The sequence below is a fragment of the Cantharellus anzutake genome (assembly GCF_015039405.1).
Source record: "Cantharellus anzutake strain C23 chromosome Unknown EI90scaffold_112, whole genome shotgun sequence".
Lineage (NCBI taxonomy): Eukaryota > Fungi > Basidiomycota > Agaricomycetes > Cantharellales > Hydnaceae > Cantharellus > Cantharellus anzutake.
Genome location: NW_024067062.1, coordinates 104,851 through 121,440, shown reverse-complemented (window position 1 = coordinate 121,440; position 16,590 = coordinate 104,851). Strand labels below are relative to the sequence as shown.

The window sequence follows — 16,590 nt, the reverse complement described above, 5'->3', positions numbered from 1 at the left end:
ACTTGGCGATCGAACCCCTATCCACTACCCTACGCAACTCGGACAAACTAAAGGGGCTCGAAATAAACACCCCGTCACTATCCCAGAGGGTCATCCTATCACTATTTGCAGATGATGCAGCTGTCTTCATGTCCGAGGACAACAGCCCAGAGGCCCTATTCCAGATCCTTCGAGACTGGTGCACCGCATCTGGCGCTAAATTCAACAACGAAAAATCAGTCATAATCCCACTTGGTATGACCACTTACAGGGAAACCCTTGCGAACTCCAGGAATATGAACCCCAACAGAAATGAACCCTGGACGATGACATAACCATTCTCCGGGATGGACAAACGACGCGATATCTCGGAGCCCAATGTGGCAATCACCCCAATAACCATGACCCCTGGCCTGCCATAATCACCAAAGTCAAAGTGAGCCTAAAAAATTGGAAAAAGTCCTACCCCACCCTAGAGGGACATAAACTGATCACACAAATGGTCATGGGAGGTATGACCCAATTCCACGCCCAAGCCCAAGGAATGCCACCAAAAATCGAAAAAGAACTTAACAAAATCGTGAAAGACTTCATCTGGGATGCGCAGATCCCCTCAGTAAGCATGGAGGCCATGAGCGGCCCCCAGAACGAAGGAGGAAGAAACATCCTAAACATAAAAGCAAGAAACGACGCGATAAGAATCATAAAACTGAAAAAAATAGTAGACAGAGCACCGAACAGACCACCTGCAGCCAACGCTGCAGAAGCGATAATACTACACTCCCTCCCAAAGCGCATCCGTGAAAGGGAAAAACACGACCCGAAAATAGTAGATATCTTCGCCCAAAACATCCTCGATAAGAAACGTCACACTAGCAAAACCTTGCCTCAAGAGCTAAAAGACATCCTGAACACCGGAGCTAAGTACAACCTCGCCATCGAAGATGTTAACATGCCCACCTAAACCTCCTGGCATGGTACCACATAGGAAGATCTAACACCATGAGGGTAAATGAGAACTCCGCCACGGCTAAATGCCTAAGACTTACCCATAAATGTCAGAGGATAGAGGACCTCCTCTACCAAGCAAGCATACCGGCAAACCGTGACCACAACCCTACTATGAATGGACTATGCCCGTGCCCAAAATGCTCAGAGTACAAAATGCAAGGCTGCAAAAACCCGGGTGCCTGCTATAAAACAGCAGGAAACCTTATCAGGAGCCTGAAATCGGAGTTCAACCCGTGCATACAGCCTAAGGAAAACCCCCTCCCCAAAAGGCAGGAGCTGGAAAGCATACAACACCACTCTCTTGGCGACCCTACTAACGTCAAAATCATTAACGCCCTCCCCTGAAACAGACACGAAATATCAAGTTACCTGAGGATTTTCAGAGAAATACCGCGGCCGCCCCCACTCAACCCCGAACCCACGACCCCTGACCCACCCCCCACCGATATCGTGGTCTACACTGATGGATCGTGCACAAACAATGGGGATACCACAGCGAGGGCCGGACTAGGAACATGGTTCGCCACAAATGACCCCCGAAATGCGGGCCTCCCGATAGACCTAAACTACCCGCAAACGAACAACGTGGCGGAAATACTAGCAATAAAACACGCCATCACCACGACCCCTATGAACGCAAGACTCCATATCAAAACAGACTCAAAATGGAGCCTGAACACTTTACACACAAACCTGGAAAACCTCGAAGACAACAACTTCCTTGACACCCCAAGCCCCCAAGCCATCCAGAACACCATAAGCGCTCTCCGACAAAGAACCGGAATTACCACCATAGAGTGGATCAAAGGCCACGACGGAACTGAAGGAAATGAGAAAGTGGATGAACTCGCCCTACGAGGTGCAACAGAACACCACCCCCCCGGGGAAGACAACCGAGCTGGACAACTCACCCAAAACGGGGCCAGACTGACCTTGCTCACCCAATCCTCTGCAACTAAACTCGTACTAAGGGAAATGTCTAAGAAAAGAGCAGTAACAAGTGAGAGAGTGAAAGAAAACATGACCGGGATAAGGAACGCACTGAAAGACCTCCACTGCACCTCCCCGACAGACAACCTAATCTGGAAGTCAATCCTGAAACGAGGGAACGACTCTACCCCGAACATACGAAACTTCCTCTGGAAACTGGCGCGGGGGGCCCACAAAGAGGGTACATACTGGGCAAAAATCCCAGGCTGTGAAAATAGGGCAGTGTGTAATGAATGCAACACGATCGAATCGATGGAACATATCATCTTCCGATGCCCACACAACCAAGGGCCGAAACTCTGGGCGATCGCCAAAAAAAATGGGCCAGACCAAAGGAATCAACTGGCCAGCAAATATGGGCCTACACCACGTAATGGCAGCCCCACTAACCAAAATCAAAGATTCCAAAGGAAGGACAAAAGCGGTGTAGGAGAAATAATATTCAAAGAATAAAACAATGATCTATCAGAATAGTCAACGAACAGGTGACAAGTTCAGACGTTTAACAGATCTCATGATCTTTATGAGACTGGACAGACATTAGAAGATCATTATAAAATATCTACACCCATGTAGTATGAGATTTAATCTACTACAATCATGCCTAGAACTTGACATAGGTGTAATATTCAAAGAATATATCCCTACAACAAGAAAATAGCACATAGACGGCAGAATAAGAAGGAACATTGGGAAAGAAATGTAAATATCTCGGGAACCAGTAAACTTTTGACTGTAATCCTTTTACCATCTGGAAGGACTGTTTCTTAACTTTATCCACGGTTTTGTTTCATTCTAAAAGCTTCAAAACTGACGGAGATATCGCTCAAACGGCGAAACACCTTATAATTCATATATATTTATTTGCTAATTCTTACAAAAGGTAATGTGACTCAAGGGAAATATATTGGCGGCCGGAAGTCAGGCGGACCAAATACCATATGATAGAGTATTCCCCGGCGCGGGCGGACAGTTTTTGATCGCATCAGAAGAGGAGAAAATGCTAAAAAACCGGATCTTGTATATTTTCCCATGATTCATCAAAACTTTTTGATTTTAAGCCCAAATAAATCGGAACAAAGGAATGATTGATGATCTGGATCTCGGATCATAAGCATGAAGTGATTCAGAAGTCCGCGGATCAGTTAATTAATTGGGAAGGCTCTAGAACATTAGTAATGATGTGGCTTCACAAAAAGGGGTCAATTAGAGAACAGTCTAGAAAGTTCCTTTATAGCCGAGTCATTTCTAAAGATAACCGTTCGTAATTAAGGCGGTGTAGAGCATAGCTTCAGCGCTACAAGATCCCGCTGAGATCGGCCCAAAAGACAAAGAAATGAATTACTTATTGCTGAGTCATGTCCTAAGTCCATTATTAAGCTTACACAGCCCAACCCCCTATATCATTCTAGAACTATCTATAATACAAATGTAGCACATGTAACTAGTGCGAGGCGTGGGAGTAGAGAGGCCTCTGAAAAGCATAAAAGGCCACCGCTTCTGCCCCCTCTCAAACCTCAGGTAGAAATAAAAGTTTAATTCTCCTCACCAGTGGTTGGTTCGTTTGCTCCAAAAGATAAATGCAAATATTAGTTGTTAGCTAATATAAAACTAACACGTCACTCTAAGCGTGAGTTAGGGTCAGTTAGACACAGCTGAACAAAAGTGTCATAGTGAGAATTAGTGAGAATTTGGTGGAGGGACTTCTTAATTGAATAATCTCTCAGCAATACTTGGTTATCACACCACAGGAGAAAAGTGAGCGATCCTGAACCTGCTAGATAACTAGCACGCACTCTAAGCGATAGAAAGAGCAGTTTGGTCACTCCTGTATTGAGTAACATTTATTGCGGAATTATTTTATTAGCAGTTTTCCTTCAGTAAATTATCAGGAAAATCACATCCTACTGAAAAGTGGTAAATATAGGTGTAATATTGACTAGAAATCATAGTAAAGTCAATATAAAATTTTATCCGTAGACGATCTATACATCAGGTGAGATCGTTGGGGGGTGTTTATTGTTGTTTAGACAGTGAACAATCATATATTTGGCAACCAAAACACGGTCAGTACGCAAATCAGCACAAACTCTAATATCGTTATTGGACGTAGGAAACTGGTTACATAAGGTGATCCAGCTCCGCTCCTTCAGCGGGCATGACCCGACTTTATAAAATCATCTCCACAGAATGCGCTTGGCTAGTGTGGAAGCTGAGGTGGAAAAGAGTCATTGGTAACGAAGATGGTGAGGCTGGCAATATCCCCCCAATGAAGCCATCGGCACCTTCCTAACCACCCTAAATGAAAGACTGAAGCAAGACAGATGCCTCACGAATAGGAAAAAATACCGCAAAAACGCAATATCAGGTAAACTCGTCCTACACACCTGGAGCGGAATCCTACAGAACGAGGCGCGCCTCCCTGAGAACTGGCTCAAGAGCAACGGGGTTTTAGTGGGTATACCCGACCCGCCAAGGTCAGGTGAGCCCCACACAGAGCATTTTATTAATGCCGGTGCGTAAAGCATTTCCCCGAGGTGGCAGTCTCAGTATCATACAGACGCGTCATCCTGACCTTCCCCCACAAACCCCCAGGCAATCTTTGCCTGCGAAAGCTACAGGGGTTCCACCAAAAAAAAAAAAAAAAAAAAAAAAAAAGAAAAGGCGAGCTTGCATACTTATCCACAGATAAGTTGAACCTACCCAAAGGAAGGGCAGGCAAACTAAAGCCCCTGTATATAGAGCCTTATGAAATTCTGGAAATATTTCCAGAGACATCAAACTACATCCTCAAGTTGCCACCACAACTTGAACAATGCAGAGTCCACCCAAGATTCCACATATCTCAACTTGTGCCTCATGAGCTGAACAACCAAGAAATCTTCCCAAATAGGGAAGTAAACATATTTTACAATTTCAGGGAAGACCCCAATTGTGAAGCAGTAGTTCACAAAATCTTAAACCATGCATGGGTTCATAATGAACTCTGGTTTAAGGTCAAATGGTAGCTAGGGGACACCACATGGGAACCCCTAGGAAATTGCAATGACCTCACCCACCTGGACAAGTACCTCACATTACAAAATGTGAGGGAGCCGGAAAATCTCCCTATCAAAGAAGATAGGGAACTCTCGGCATCACTATGCCCCCAAAAACGGAGACGAAAAAAGTGAAGCTGAGGGGCAATTGCCCACAGCCAAGAGTGTGGGAAGAGTCTCAGCGAGTAACTCACCCGGACAGCCATGCCATGTGCTAGACATCACATGGGCTAGGCGAGTAACTTGCCTAGACCATGTGGACCTCAGGATCACATGTAAAACCATACACACTTGCAGTGAATCCCATGCATGCAAGAACCTAAACCCCTCCCACCACCATGAGAAACAAAACAATGAAATGTCGTTCTCTGGGGGAGGCAACCCTTGATTCGATCCAAACAAGCCACTGGACATCAAGATACAACAACCTGAGGAGCAAGGCTCCTTGAAACAACAACAACACCAGGTGCAGATAAGTGCTGTCATATCCGTGCATACCCGACCCCGACCCGACTTCCGGACCTCCACCCTCTTCACCTCCGGAGTCATAACCTACCGCTGCCGTTCCAATACTCACCTTCGGTCCTGGCAACACACCTCCTCCTTACCTCTCCGACCCTATCTCCGTCCACTCTGATACTCATCTCGGACCGAACACCGCCCCTCTCGCCACCCTCCTACTACTCCGCTCCCCCTTCACAACACCTCCACCCTCCCGTCATCCTCCTACGCTTCCCCCGTCCGCTCCGATACTCACCTTCGGACCTGACTACTCTCCTTTCCGCCACTCCTTCTTCCTTACCTTTCCCCTCTCTCCTCCCTCTGTTACTCCTCCGCCACCCTTCCGCCAAGTTATGACCTTCCACCGCTGTCCCGTACTTCGCACTCGGACACCGCTCGTACCTTGCTCCGAGCCTCCATCATAGTCCCTACCTCGGACTTTGACTCCACCTCGGTCTTAGTCCATTGCATTGGTGACCTCATACTACGTAAACACCATTGCCAATATCCCTTGGACTTTCAACCCCGCCTCCGTAACCTCCGTAACCTCCGTAACCTCCGTAACCTCCGTAACCTCCGTAACCTCCGTAACCTCCGCAACCCCTGAGCTTCGCGGATAGCCTTCGGCACTCTCACCGCTTGTAATGTATTTCTCGCATTTTCCCCTCATCCCTATTTGGACTACTGCTTCTTCCTATTCTAGCCAGTTAGTCATCATCCCCACTTCCCCTCATCCTCCTGCCCCTCTGGGCCTCGCCCTCCCTACCTCCTTTCGGACGTATCACAGGTCCTGCCTTATGACCTTCGGTACCGCTCCGCTCCTTCTACCCTTTGTTCCCGTTCGGACGTCTTCGTTCCGATTTGGTTACCCTTTGTTCTCCTTGTGCTTTTGCCCCTTCCATTATATATATCGGTGCTTGTACATACTCGTTTTGGTTTAGTCCGAAATCGACCTGAAATGCCCCCTAGAGACTTCCTGCTCACCTACTGTGAAATTAAGGACCAAATGGACAAACAGCAATGGCACAGCGCTCCGCTTGAGTCGCTGAGGCCAAGGTCCCTCCACGCTAAGTCTCCGATTCCACTCCGGAGTCGTCTGTTTCCGCCCGGTTCTAACACCTCCATTATATATAGGCGCTTGTACATACTTGTTTTGGCCTCAGTCCGAAATCGACCTGAAATGCCCCCTAGAGACTTCCTGCTTGCCTACTGTGAAATCAAGGACCAAATGGACAAACAGCAATGGTACAGCGCTCCGCTTGAGTCGCTGAGGCCAAGGTCCCTCCACACCAAGTCTCCGATTCCACTCCGGGATCGTCCGCCCTCGCTCAGTTCTAACAGGGTGGTGACCATCAAGGGAAGCGGAGGTGATTGCAGAATACAGGAGCTCCAAGGTTGGTGAAGAAGGAGCGGAGGTAGTCTGGAGGGACCAGAGGTAGTGAAGGACAATGGCCGTGGATGGATATGACATACAACAGATTCTGGTCTACTGGTATATATATAGAGGGAGGAGAAGGACTTTAGTCAAAGTCTGAGTGATACCGACAGGTACTGAAAGGTGCTGAATGATACTGAAAAGTACCAAAAGGTTCCAAATGATATTTTTAACAGGGAACTGAGGTGTTGGGTTGAGGAGGGTGGAACACATATCCAGGTGGTCCACAAGGACCTGCAAAGTTATCTGGGCTTGTAAGGTTGGAGGGGCAGGACTTCAGCTTCAGCAACTCAGGTGGAGCACTGTGCTTCATTCTTGGTGTCTGTTAGAACTAGGCGAGGGCGGACGATTCTGGAGGGGAACCGGAGACTTAGCAAGGAGGGACCTTGGCCTCAGCGACTCAAGTGGAGCGCTGTGCCATTGCTGTTTGTCCATTTGGTCCTTAATTTCATAGGAGGCGAGCAGGAAGTCTCTAGGGGGCATTTCAGGTCGATTTTAGACTAAGGACTAAAACAAGTATGTACAAGCGCCGATATATATAATGGAGAGGGCAAAAGCACAAGGAAACAAAGGGGATCCGAATCGGAACGAAGGCATTGTAATGGGTCTATCAATCTAGACTCACAGCTCAGGTCTAGGGGGGGTAGGTCTCTCTCTATCACTCAGGGTAGATGTGGGTCCTGCGAGTACGGTGCTAATACTCTGTCTAACCTCTAACTAACTGTCTGTACAGTTGTCATGGAAGAGTCCGATACAAATATAAAAGGAAAGTCACATGCGTGAATGAATGAAAATAGTAAGGAAAATAAAGAAAAGGTCGTATCTCCTCAACCACTCCACCAAATCCGACGATCTTGGACTTGTCAGAACCACCTCCACAGTATCTACAACTCCTACTATTATTACGACTCACCAATCCTAGTCCCTGATGCAGTAGGGGGTGAAATGCATGATAAGGGTTGGTTTGACCTGCATGGACTTGTCCCCACAACAGCGTCCGAACGGGAACAAAGGGATGACAGAAGCAGAGCGGTACCGAAGGTCATAAGGCAGAACCTGTGGTACGTCCGAAAGGAGGTAGGGAGGGCGAAGCCCAGAGGGGCAGGAGGACAAGGGGAAGTGGGGATGATGACTAACTGGCTAGAATGGGAAGAAGCAGCAGTCCAAATAGGGATGAGGGGAAAATGCGAGAGATACATTACAAGTGGCGAAAGTGCTGAAGACGATCCGTGGAGCTCAGAGGTTGCGGAGCTTACGGAGGTTACGGAGGCGGGGTTGAAAGTCTGAGGAATATTGGCAATGGTGTTTACATAGTATGAGGTCACCAATGCAATGGACTAAGGCCGAGGTGGAGTCAAAGTCCGAGGTAGGAGCTATGACGGAGGCTCGGAGCAAAGGTATGAGCGGTGTCCGAGTACGAAGTACGGGACAGCGGTGGAAGGTCATAACTTGGCAGGAGGTCAGCGGAAGAGGGCCAGAGGGAAGAGAGAGGAAAGAGGAAGGAGGAAAGGTGTGGAGGAGAGGAAAGGTGTCAGGTCCGAAGGTGAGTATCGGAGCGGACGGGAGAAGAGTAGGGGGATGACGGAAGGGTGGAGGTGTTGTGAGGAGAAGTGGAGGAGTGGGAGGAGTGTGGCGAGAGGTGTGGTGTTTGGTCCAAGGTGAGTATCGGAGTGGACGGAGATAGGACAGGAGAGGGACGGAGGAGTGGAGGTGGCATGGGAGGTGAGAGGAGGTGTGGTGTCAGGACCGAAGGTGAATATCGGAATGGACAGTGGTAGGGTAGGACTCCGGAGGTGGTGAAGGAGGAGGTCCGGGAGTCGGGTCGGGATCGGGTATGCATGGATATGACAGTGTCCCAATTTCAGACAGAAGCCTTATGATGAAGAGATGAGATGAGGGGGTAAATCCAAGTTGATATATGAACTGAGGTACATCCAGTGTATTTTACATGAGTTATAAGCACAGTAACTAAATAGGACCAGCCCAGAAGGAGTGGCAGATCAAGCATGATATTAATGAATGAAGAAACTAGACAAATGGTTAATATCAGCAAACTTGGTCAACAAAAGGCAATCAAGAAATAATGAGTGACAAAGGAGGAACAATAGTCTGCAAGCAAACAAAAGGGCAAAGGCCATCCAGCTGTCTAGCAAGCTGTCTGGCTGGTGGGTGGATAACGATGAAACACTTGAACGGGCAACCTTGGTTGGAAGGTACATGTGCAGGGAGAAAGGGCAGATGCAGGTGATGGATGGAAAGGTGGATGGACAGATGATGATGGGCCAAGTAGCACTAGGACGTGTTGACAGAAGTGATGGATATGCTGGGTCATGACAATTTAGCCAGTTAGTCATCAACCCCACTTCACCTCATCTTCCTGCCCCTCTGGGCTTTGCCCCCCTTACCTCCTTTCAGATGTGCCATAGAGTCTAACCCTTGACCCTTGGTACTGCTCCGCTTCCATAACTCCCTTTGTTCCATTTTGAACCACCTTTGTTTTCTTGTGCTTATTATATGTAGGCACTTGTACATACTCGATTGACTCTCAGTCTAAAATCAACTAGAAATGCTCCCTAGAGACTTCCTCCTCACTATGTTTGAAATTAAGGACCAACAGGACAAACAGCAATGGCACAGTGCTGTCAGGGCACATACCCTGACTTAGCCCGGACCCGGACCTGCGTCCGGACCCGCTCCACTTCCTGCACACTTCCTGTGCCGCACGCTCCACATGCCGCATGATCTGACCCCGGATCCCACCTCATGTGACTTCTGGGTATCCCCGGAAGTTTTCGCCATATTGGGGCCACTGTGGGAAAGTGAGAAGTTAACCTTCTTCTCACTTTCTTACCCACAGTAGGCAAGTGCATCTACTTGCCCCTTTGTTTATATCACTTTCTTACCCACAGTAGCATTGTGCCCTGAGATGGGCTGTTACAGGTCAGGCTCTGGGTTATAGAGAGAGGGGTCATGGGGACCCGGGTTTGTCCCCTGACAAGTGCTCCCCTTGAGTTGCTGAGGCCAAGGTCCCTCCTTGCTAAGTCTTCAGTTCCACTCCAGAATCGTCCACTCTCACCCTGTTCTAACAGGTCAATTGAATCTTCATACACATCCTTTGTGATTTTTTTCTGAATTTTTCTGAGCACTCCAGAGTGCATTTTGGTAGTTTGTTTACTTCGGTATGGCTTGTGATTTTGAAGAGTAGGTATGGAGATGGTTATGAGATGAGTATTGCATTGCAAAGGACAAATGCCAAAACAGCAGCATAATTGCCAAGCGATGCAACAGGGTGTACTGTACCCACACAACCAATTACTGGTCACACATCACACACACCTTCCAGTCTGGCTGTAAGTGGGCTGTTGTCATGCATCACACTGATGTTCTGGTTGAATGATCCTTGTCACACAATTTTTTTTGGCACCCAAGTGGCTGTGTGAAATTGAATTAAAAACAAAAGCTGTCATATCCATCCATGGCCATCGTCTTCCACTACCTCCGACCCTTCTGGACTACCTCCACTCCTTCTTCACTAACCTTGGAGCTCCCATATTCTGCAATCACCTCCGCCTCCCTCGATGGTCACCACCCCCTCTTTTCAATATATTACCTACGCCTCCCTAAGTACAGAGCCCCAAAGGCTTCCAGACAGCTCTGATGTCCGCTAGTGCACTCCTGCCTCTGCTGGGCAATTCACTTGCTTGCCCTGCAAGTCCACCTTTGGGCCTATCCCTCCTTTCTGTTTCTGGGTTACTGTACTCACATGACCAACTACCTGTCACGTGTCACGCTAACAAAAAGGTCCGGCTCAAATTGCCACTTTGTCACACGTCATGCTGAGAAAAAGGTCAGGCGGTCCATGTCACACAAAAACCCAATGCTGGCCTGGTGGCTATGCAAATCAATTTGAATTTTCCTTTTTTGGTAAATAATACATTCAAAAATTGAAAATCACCATCTCTTCCTCCAAATTGTGTGCCTGTCTGACTCGCCTTCCACAGCCAAGGTCACAGTCTTGGAGATCGGAGGAAGAAGGGATCAAGGAAGTCTCATCCAGGAGGATATCAGGCCCAGCCTCCTCAGCGTAAGTCGATATTACCTGCAGGCCACCATCATAATCGCCGACCTCAAGCCCATCCGCCACGTGCCCAGCCACGCGCCCCAAGACTCCGTCCACCATGACATCGGCATCGTCCTCCGGAGTATCTGTGAACTCTGTTTCAACTATGACAGAGCTGGAGTCTGGGGGCCTTTCACCATTGTCGCAGGGTTGCTTCCGGGGTGCTTTATCGCACGTGCAAGATCAGGATCAGTTTGGGGGAGGGAGTCGAGGACCAGGCACAGCAGGCGACTGGTTAGGCTGGAATGAGACAGGTTGAAATTGCCTGAGTGGCAGAGCTCAAAGGCCTGGGGATATGGTCAGTGCGCACTTAAAAATGATAAACTATCCGATCAACTCACCTTCTGGATTTTATCCTGCCGATTCATGGTATTGAATGCATGAACAAGGGTCTCGGGAACACGATCCCTCAATGTTCCAAGCTTAGTGTCCAGCTGGACATTGCATGAGTCCACCCCACTTTGCAACTGTGAGTAACCTTCTTTTATCGCCACCGTCTTCTGTGATCGCTTCACAGCATGTTTTAGTGCACGCTGTATGCCGACATCACAGGGCTGCCAAAGGCCTGTGCATCCACCAGGGACGTAATCGAGAATTATCCATGGGAACTTTTCATACAACCAAATGCGAAACTTGAGGCATGTGTGCACTGGCCAGATGTCAAGCTGCCAGAGGCACTCCTGTAGTGGATCGAGGGAGAGTCAGGCCTTTTCTGCATCGAAATAAGGTACTAGAATTTTCTCTACAAACGATTTCATCGTCTCAATGTTGGCCCAGTAGGTATCATTCCCAGAAAATTCAAAAATGAATCCAAGATCCATTGCTGCAGTGTAACCTGGAAGCCTCCTCGAAGGGAGACTCACGGAGGTTTTCCCCCGGAAAATGGCCTGGAACGGTAGAAGAGTACCACTTGCAGAGATTGCCACATTGAGTGTGAATGCATGCTTCTCATCGTGGCCGATCATGGAAACTTGGTGCGATCCCTTTGTTTCATATGTAGAAGTTGAATTTTGTTGGTAAATGACTTGAGTCTGATCTGAGTTCACCCGTAGACTGATGGGGATTGCATATTGGCGTACAGAGTGGGCTTGGTGAAGCAACGAAGCACGTATTTTTGCACTGGCATCATCAGGTATTTTCTGCGAGGCGCAGGTCGCTCAATGCAAGCTCCACATCATCTCTCCTTTGAGAAACTTCCGGACCCAACCCATACTTGCAGTGAACACACTCCCATCTTTTTTCACCATCGTTCTTAGGATATCAGGCCGGGTATGCTGGATCTGTGCTAGGATGACACCATGGACTTGGTGAGCATCCAGAGTGGCACCAGCTTGTCGGATGCTCAAGAGCGTCTCTTTGATCGCTGCGACAGTGTCAGGATAAGATGCCTGTGTTGCTCAAGCTAAGTATCCAATACTATAAAAAAATCCTGGTGACTTACTAATATCCCCTTCTGTGTAACGTTACCTCCAGGACAATTTGCCCTTGCAACTTTCGCCAGTGTTTCTTCTGACCAGCATGGCCGCAACCCCATCTGGTCGATCCATTTGCGAACAACATCGGCATGCAGTGAGTAAAATAACTTCATGCTCCTCGTTTGACATCCTCTCACTATTGCAGCAGGGCTCATCCTCCAGCCAACAGTGGCAGTTACTTCGATTATTATCGTCCACAAGATGGGTTGGAACCAATTGGTTGCCCTTGCAAACTTGCATGCCTTACTCAACGGATATCTCACTGTTGTTTTGGGCTGGTGAGTTTCCTTCTGGTGCCTCCGCTCCTTTGATGATTCGTCGATCTCGTGCTTTGGGCGCGACATCTCTGCGACCAGTGAAGGAGCAGAGCTGGATCACCTTATGTAACCAGTTTCCTACGTCCAATAACGATATTAGAGTTTGTGCTGATTTGCGTACTGACTGTGTTTTGGTTGCCAAATATATAATTGTTCACTGTCTAAACAACAATAAACACCCCCAACGATCTCACCTGATGTATAGATCGTCTATGGATAAAATTCTATATTGACTTTACTATGATTTCTAGTCAATATTACACCTAGATATACCACTTTTCAGTAGGACGTGATTTTCCTGATAATTTACTGAAGGAAAACTACTAATAAAATAATTCCGCAATAAATGTTACTCAATACAGGAGTGACCAAACTGCTCTTTCTATCGCTTAGAGTGCGTGCTAGTTATCTAGCAGGTTCAGGATCGCTCACTTTTCTCCTGTGGTGTGATAACCAAGTATTGCTGAGAGATTATTCAATTAAGAAGTCCCTCCACCAAATTCTCACTAATTCTCACTATGACACTTTTGTTCAGCTGTGTCTAACTGACCCTAACTCACGCTTAGAGTGACGTGTTAGTTTTATATTAGCTAACAACTAATATTTGCATTTATCTTTTGGAGCAAACGAACCAACCACTGGTGAGGAGAATTAAACTTTTATTTCTACCTGAGGTTTGAGAGGGGGCAGAAGCGGCGGCCTTTTATGCTTTTCAGAGGCCTCTCTACTCCCATGCCTCGCACTAGTTACATGTGCTACATTTGTATTATAGATAGTTCTAGAATGATATAGGGGCTTGGGCTGTGTAAGCTTAATAATGGACTTAGGACATGACTCAGCAATAAGTAATTCATTTCTTTGTCTTTTGGGCCGATCTTAGCGGGATCTTGTAGCGCTGAAGCTATGCTCTACACCGCCTTAATTACGAACGGTTATCTTTAGAAATGACTCGGCTATAAAGGAACTTTCTTGACTGTTCTCTAATTGACCCCTTTTTGTGAAGCCGCATCATTACTAATGTTCTAGAGCCTTCCCAATTAATTAACCGATCCGCGGACTTCTGAATCACTTCATGCTTATGATCCGAGATCCAGATCATCAATCATTCCTTTGTTCCGATTTATTTGAGCTTAAAATCAAAAAGTTTTGATGAATCATGGGAAAATATACAAGATCCGCTTTTTTAGCATTTTCTCCTCTTCTGATGCGATCAAAAACTGTCCGCCCGCGCCGGAGAATACTCTATCATATGGTATTCGGTCCGCCAGACTTCCGGGCGCCAATATATTTCCCTTGAGTCACATTACTTTTTGTAAGAATTAGCAAATAAATATATATGAATTATAAGGTGTTTCGCCGTTTGAGCAATATCTCCGTCAGTTTTGAAGCTTTTAGAATGAAACAAAACCGTGGGTAAAGTGAAGAAACAGTTCTTTCAGATGGTAAAAAGATTACAGTCAAAAGTTTACTGGTTCCCGAGATATTCACATTTCTTTCCCAATGTTCCTTCTTATTCTGCCGTCTATGTGCTTTTTTCTTGTTGTAGGGATATATTCTTTGAATATTACACCTATGCCAGGTTCTAGGCATGCTTGTAGTAGATTAAATCTCATGCTACATGGGTGTAGATAATTTATAATGATCTTCTAATGTCTGTCCAGTCTCATAAAGATCATGAGATCTGTTAAACATCTGAACTTGTCACCTGTTTGTTGACTATTCTGATAGATCATTGTTTTATTCTTTGAATATTATTTCTCCTACACCGGTACTGAGTCTCCATTACCACTGCCCGAAGCGCCTGCTGCATCAAGCAGGTGCTAGATGTCTTCCTATTAGAAACCATTCCTTGATACATACTAATGACTTACTCTTCTTTTGATAATGCCGCACTCAATTGCCAACTTCTCCCGGTGGCATTGCTGTCGAACCCGAGCCAATGCTCGATTTTTCTCCACCCTCCTCATTGCGGCCACCTTCTCCTTCCTATCCATCTCCTCACATCTTTGGGCCATCCTTTCGTACTCAGCTGCACTTTGCAGCTCAAATTCCTTGTGGCTAACATGTCTGGGGTAGCCGAGCAATCCATGTGCCTTGCTATCCTCTTGGGAGGCAAGGACGAGCTTCCACTTCACCCCCATTCTTTTATTGGATGGTATACCCACCACTTTGGGGGCACTTGTCAGGTGGGTTGGTTCAACCGCCACTTCAATTCTCCTTGGCACTGATATTGTTGTTACCTTGATTGGCAACATTGTCGACTGCTTGAGCAATTTGGCCTTGGTCCCTAAGACCATTTCTACTGTGGCGGCACCCATTTGCAGGGATGCCATGGGTGGTGGTGCCATTGTTTCTTGGGCCGGCACCACGGTTGGCCCAATTACTGCATCTGGGGTCGCTGCTACTGGCATTCGTATTGTCACTGGAGTGGTTGTTCCTGAAGCCTGTTCACGAAGCGGTAAGTTTCCTTTTTGTCATTGCTGCACATGGCCACTTACCAGTTTGTCATGATGATCAAGGATTGATGTCAGGAATTTGACATGCAGCATAACCATATTGTTGTTTGTACAAAGGGAGTATTTTGTCGGGATTAGATGATGCATTAGAACATTGAGGGCCAGGAGGCCACATGAAATGGAGTCTTTCTGGTAAGCAATTGGCAGCCACGCAATCTGAAATGGCAACACTGATTTATTTGGACTCGAATATGATGTGGCCAGCCACCACTGAAGAACATCAACTGCCTCTCGTGCTGCAACTGATAGCCCATTGTCTTCTGTTGGCTGGCGTAAGGAATCGGCAACATAGATAGTGGATTCAACAGGGGAGATGAGGAATGCAATCCAATGGTTATTATTAATGTGCGTAATTCCACCAAATTGAGATACGGATCCTGATGCAAGCTCAATACCAAACTGCCGGAGAGTTTGGCAGGTCTGATCATGGCGGTATCGTTCCAAACCATTTCCATCCTGTTGCATGACGCACCCAACCAGATACTAAATATCAATGGGTCGGAAGAGCCTAGCCTTTATCTCACTGGCTTCTAAGGCATGTTCCAAAAGCTCAATATGGTAGGAGATATTGGTGGTCACCAGGCAGGAGAAGGTGAGGTGGCGTATCAGTCCCCCAATGGAACTCAAAATTGATTTCGAGAATCCCAGGACCTTGGTATTCCAATTATATGACAGGAGCCGTTTCCAGGCAGCCATGATAGTGAGATGGTGAGTAGAATGACAGTTTGCCAATCGTTTAATGTGCACTTCTGACTCTTTCCACAGTTTCTGAACACCTTGTATTTGGAAGATTACTTCCCAGATCTGGAGAATGTTAATTGGGATATATCGGTTGCCAATTTTGACGGAGCACGGAGGGTTGTCCTGGTTAGGATCATGTTTGGAGATTAAAAAATTAATTATGGGGTGGGTTGGGTGGGCCATTCTGTGGAGGTCACATTCGGTAATGTCTTCAATTGAGGGTGGGCAATGGCTAAGACTTGCAGATATAGAATCCAGACTTGTTTGGAGAGATGGGAGCCTGAACTGGAGAAACTCGGAGACAGGCAGGGTTTCCCTGGGAATGTAGGGTCCTATGAGTGCACTTGGGATACCAGTATATAGGATGGGCTCATCTGTGCAGGAAGAAATTTGGCATTGTAACGGGGATTTGCTGGTGTACCATAAACAAGCCAAATCCCGCGATTCTACCACCCTTAGCCAATGTT

At 47.0% G+C, this 16,590-nt stretch overlaps 1 protein-coding gene across 1 annotated transcript; it reads right to left on the bottom strand.

Annotated features, from left to right (window-relative positions):
• Positions 1-15,340: 15,340 nt before the first annotated feature.
• EI90DRAFT_2943791 (uncharacterized protein) lies at positions 15,341-15,847 on the bottom strand (the record flags this gene model as incomplete). The annotated part of the gene is made up of 1 exon (XM_039055300.1): positions 15,341-15,847. The coding sequence occupies one exon, from the start codon at positions 15,845-15,847 to the stop codon at positions 15,341-15,343; it is 507 nt and encodes a 168-aa protein (XP_038909334.1).
• Positions 15,848-16,590: the final 743 nt, after the last annotated feature.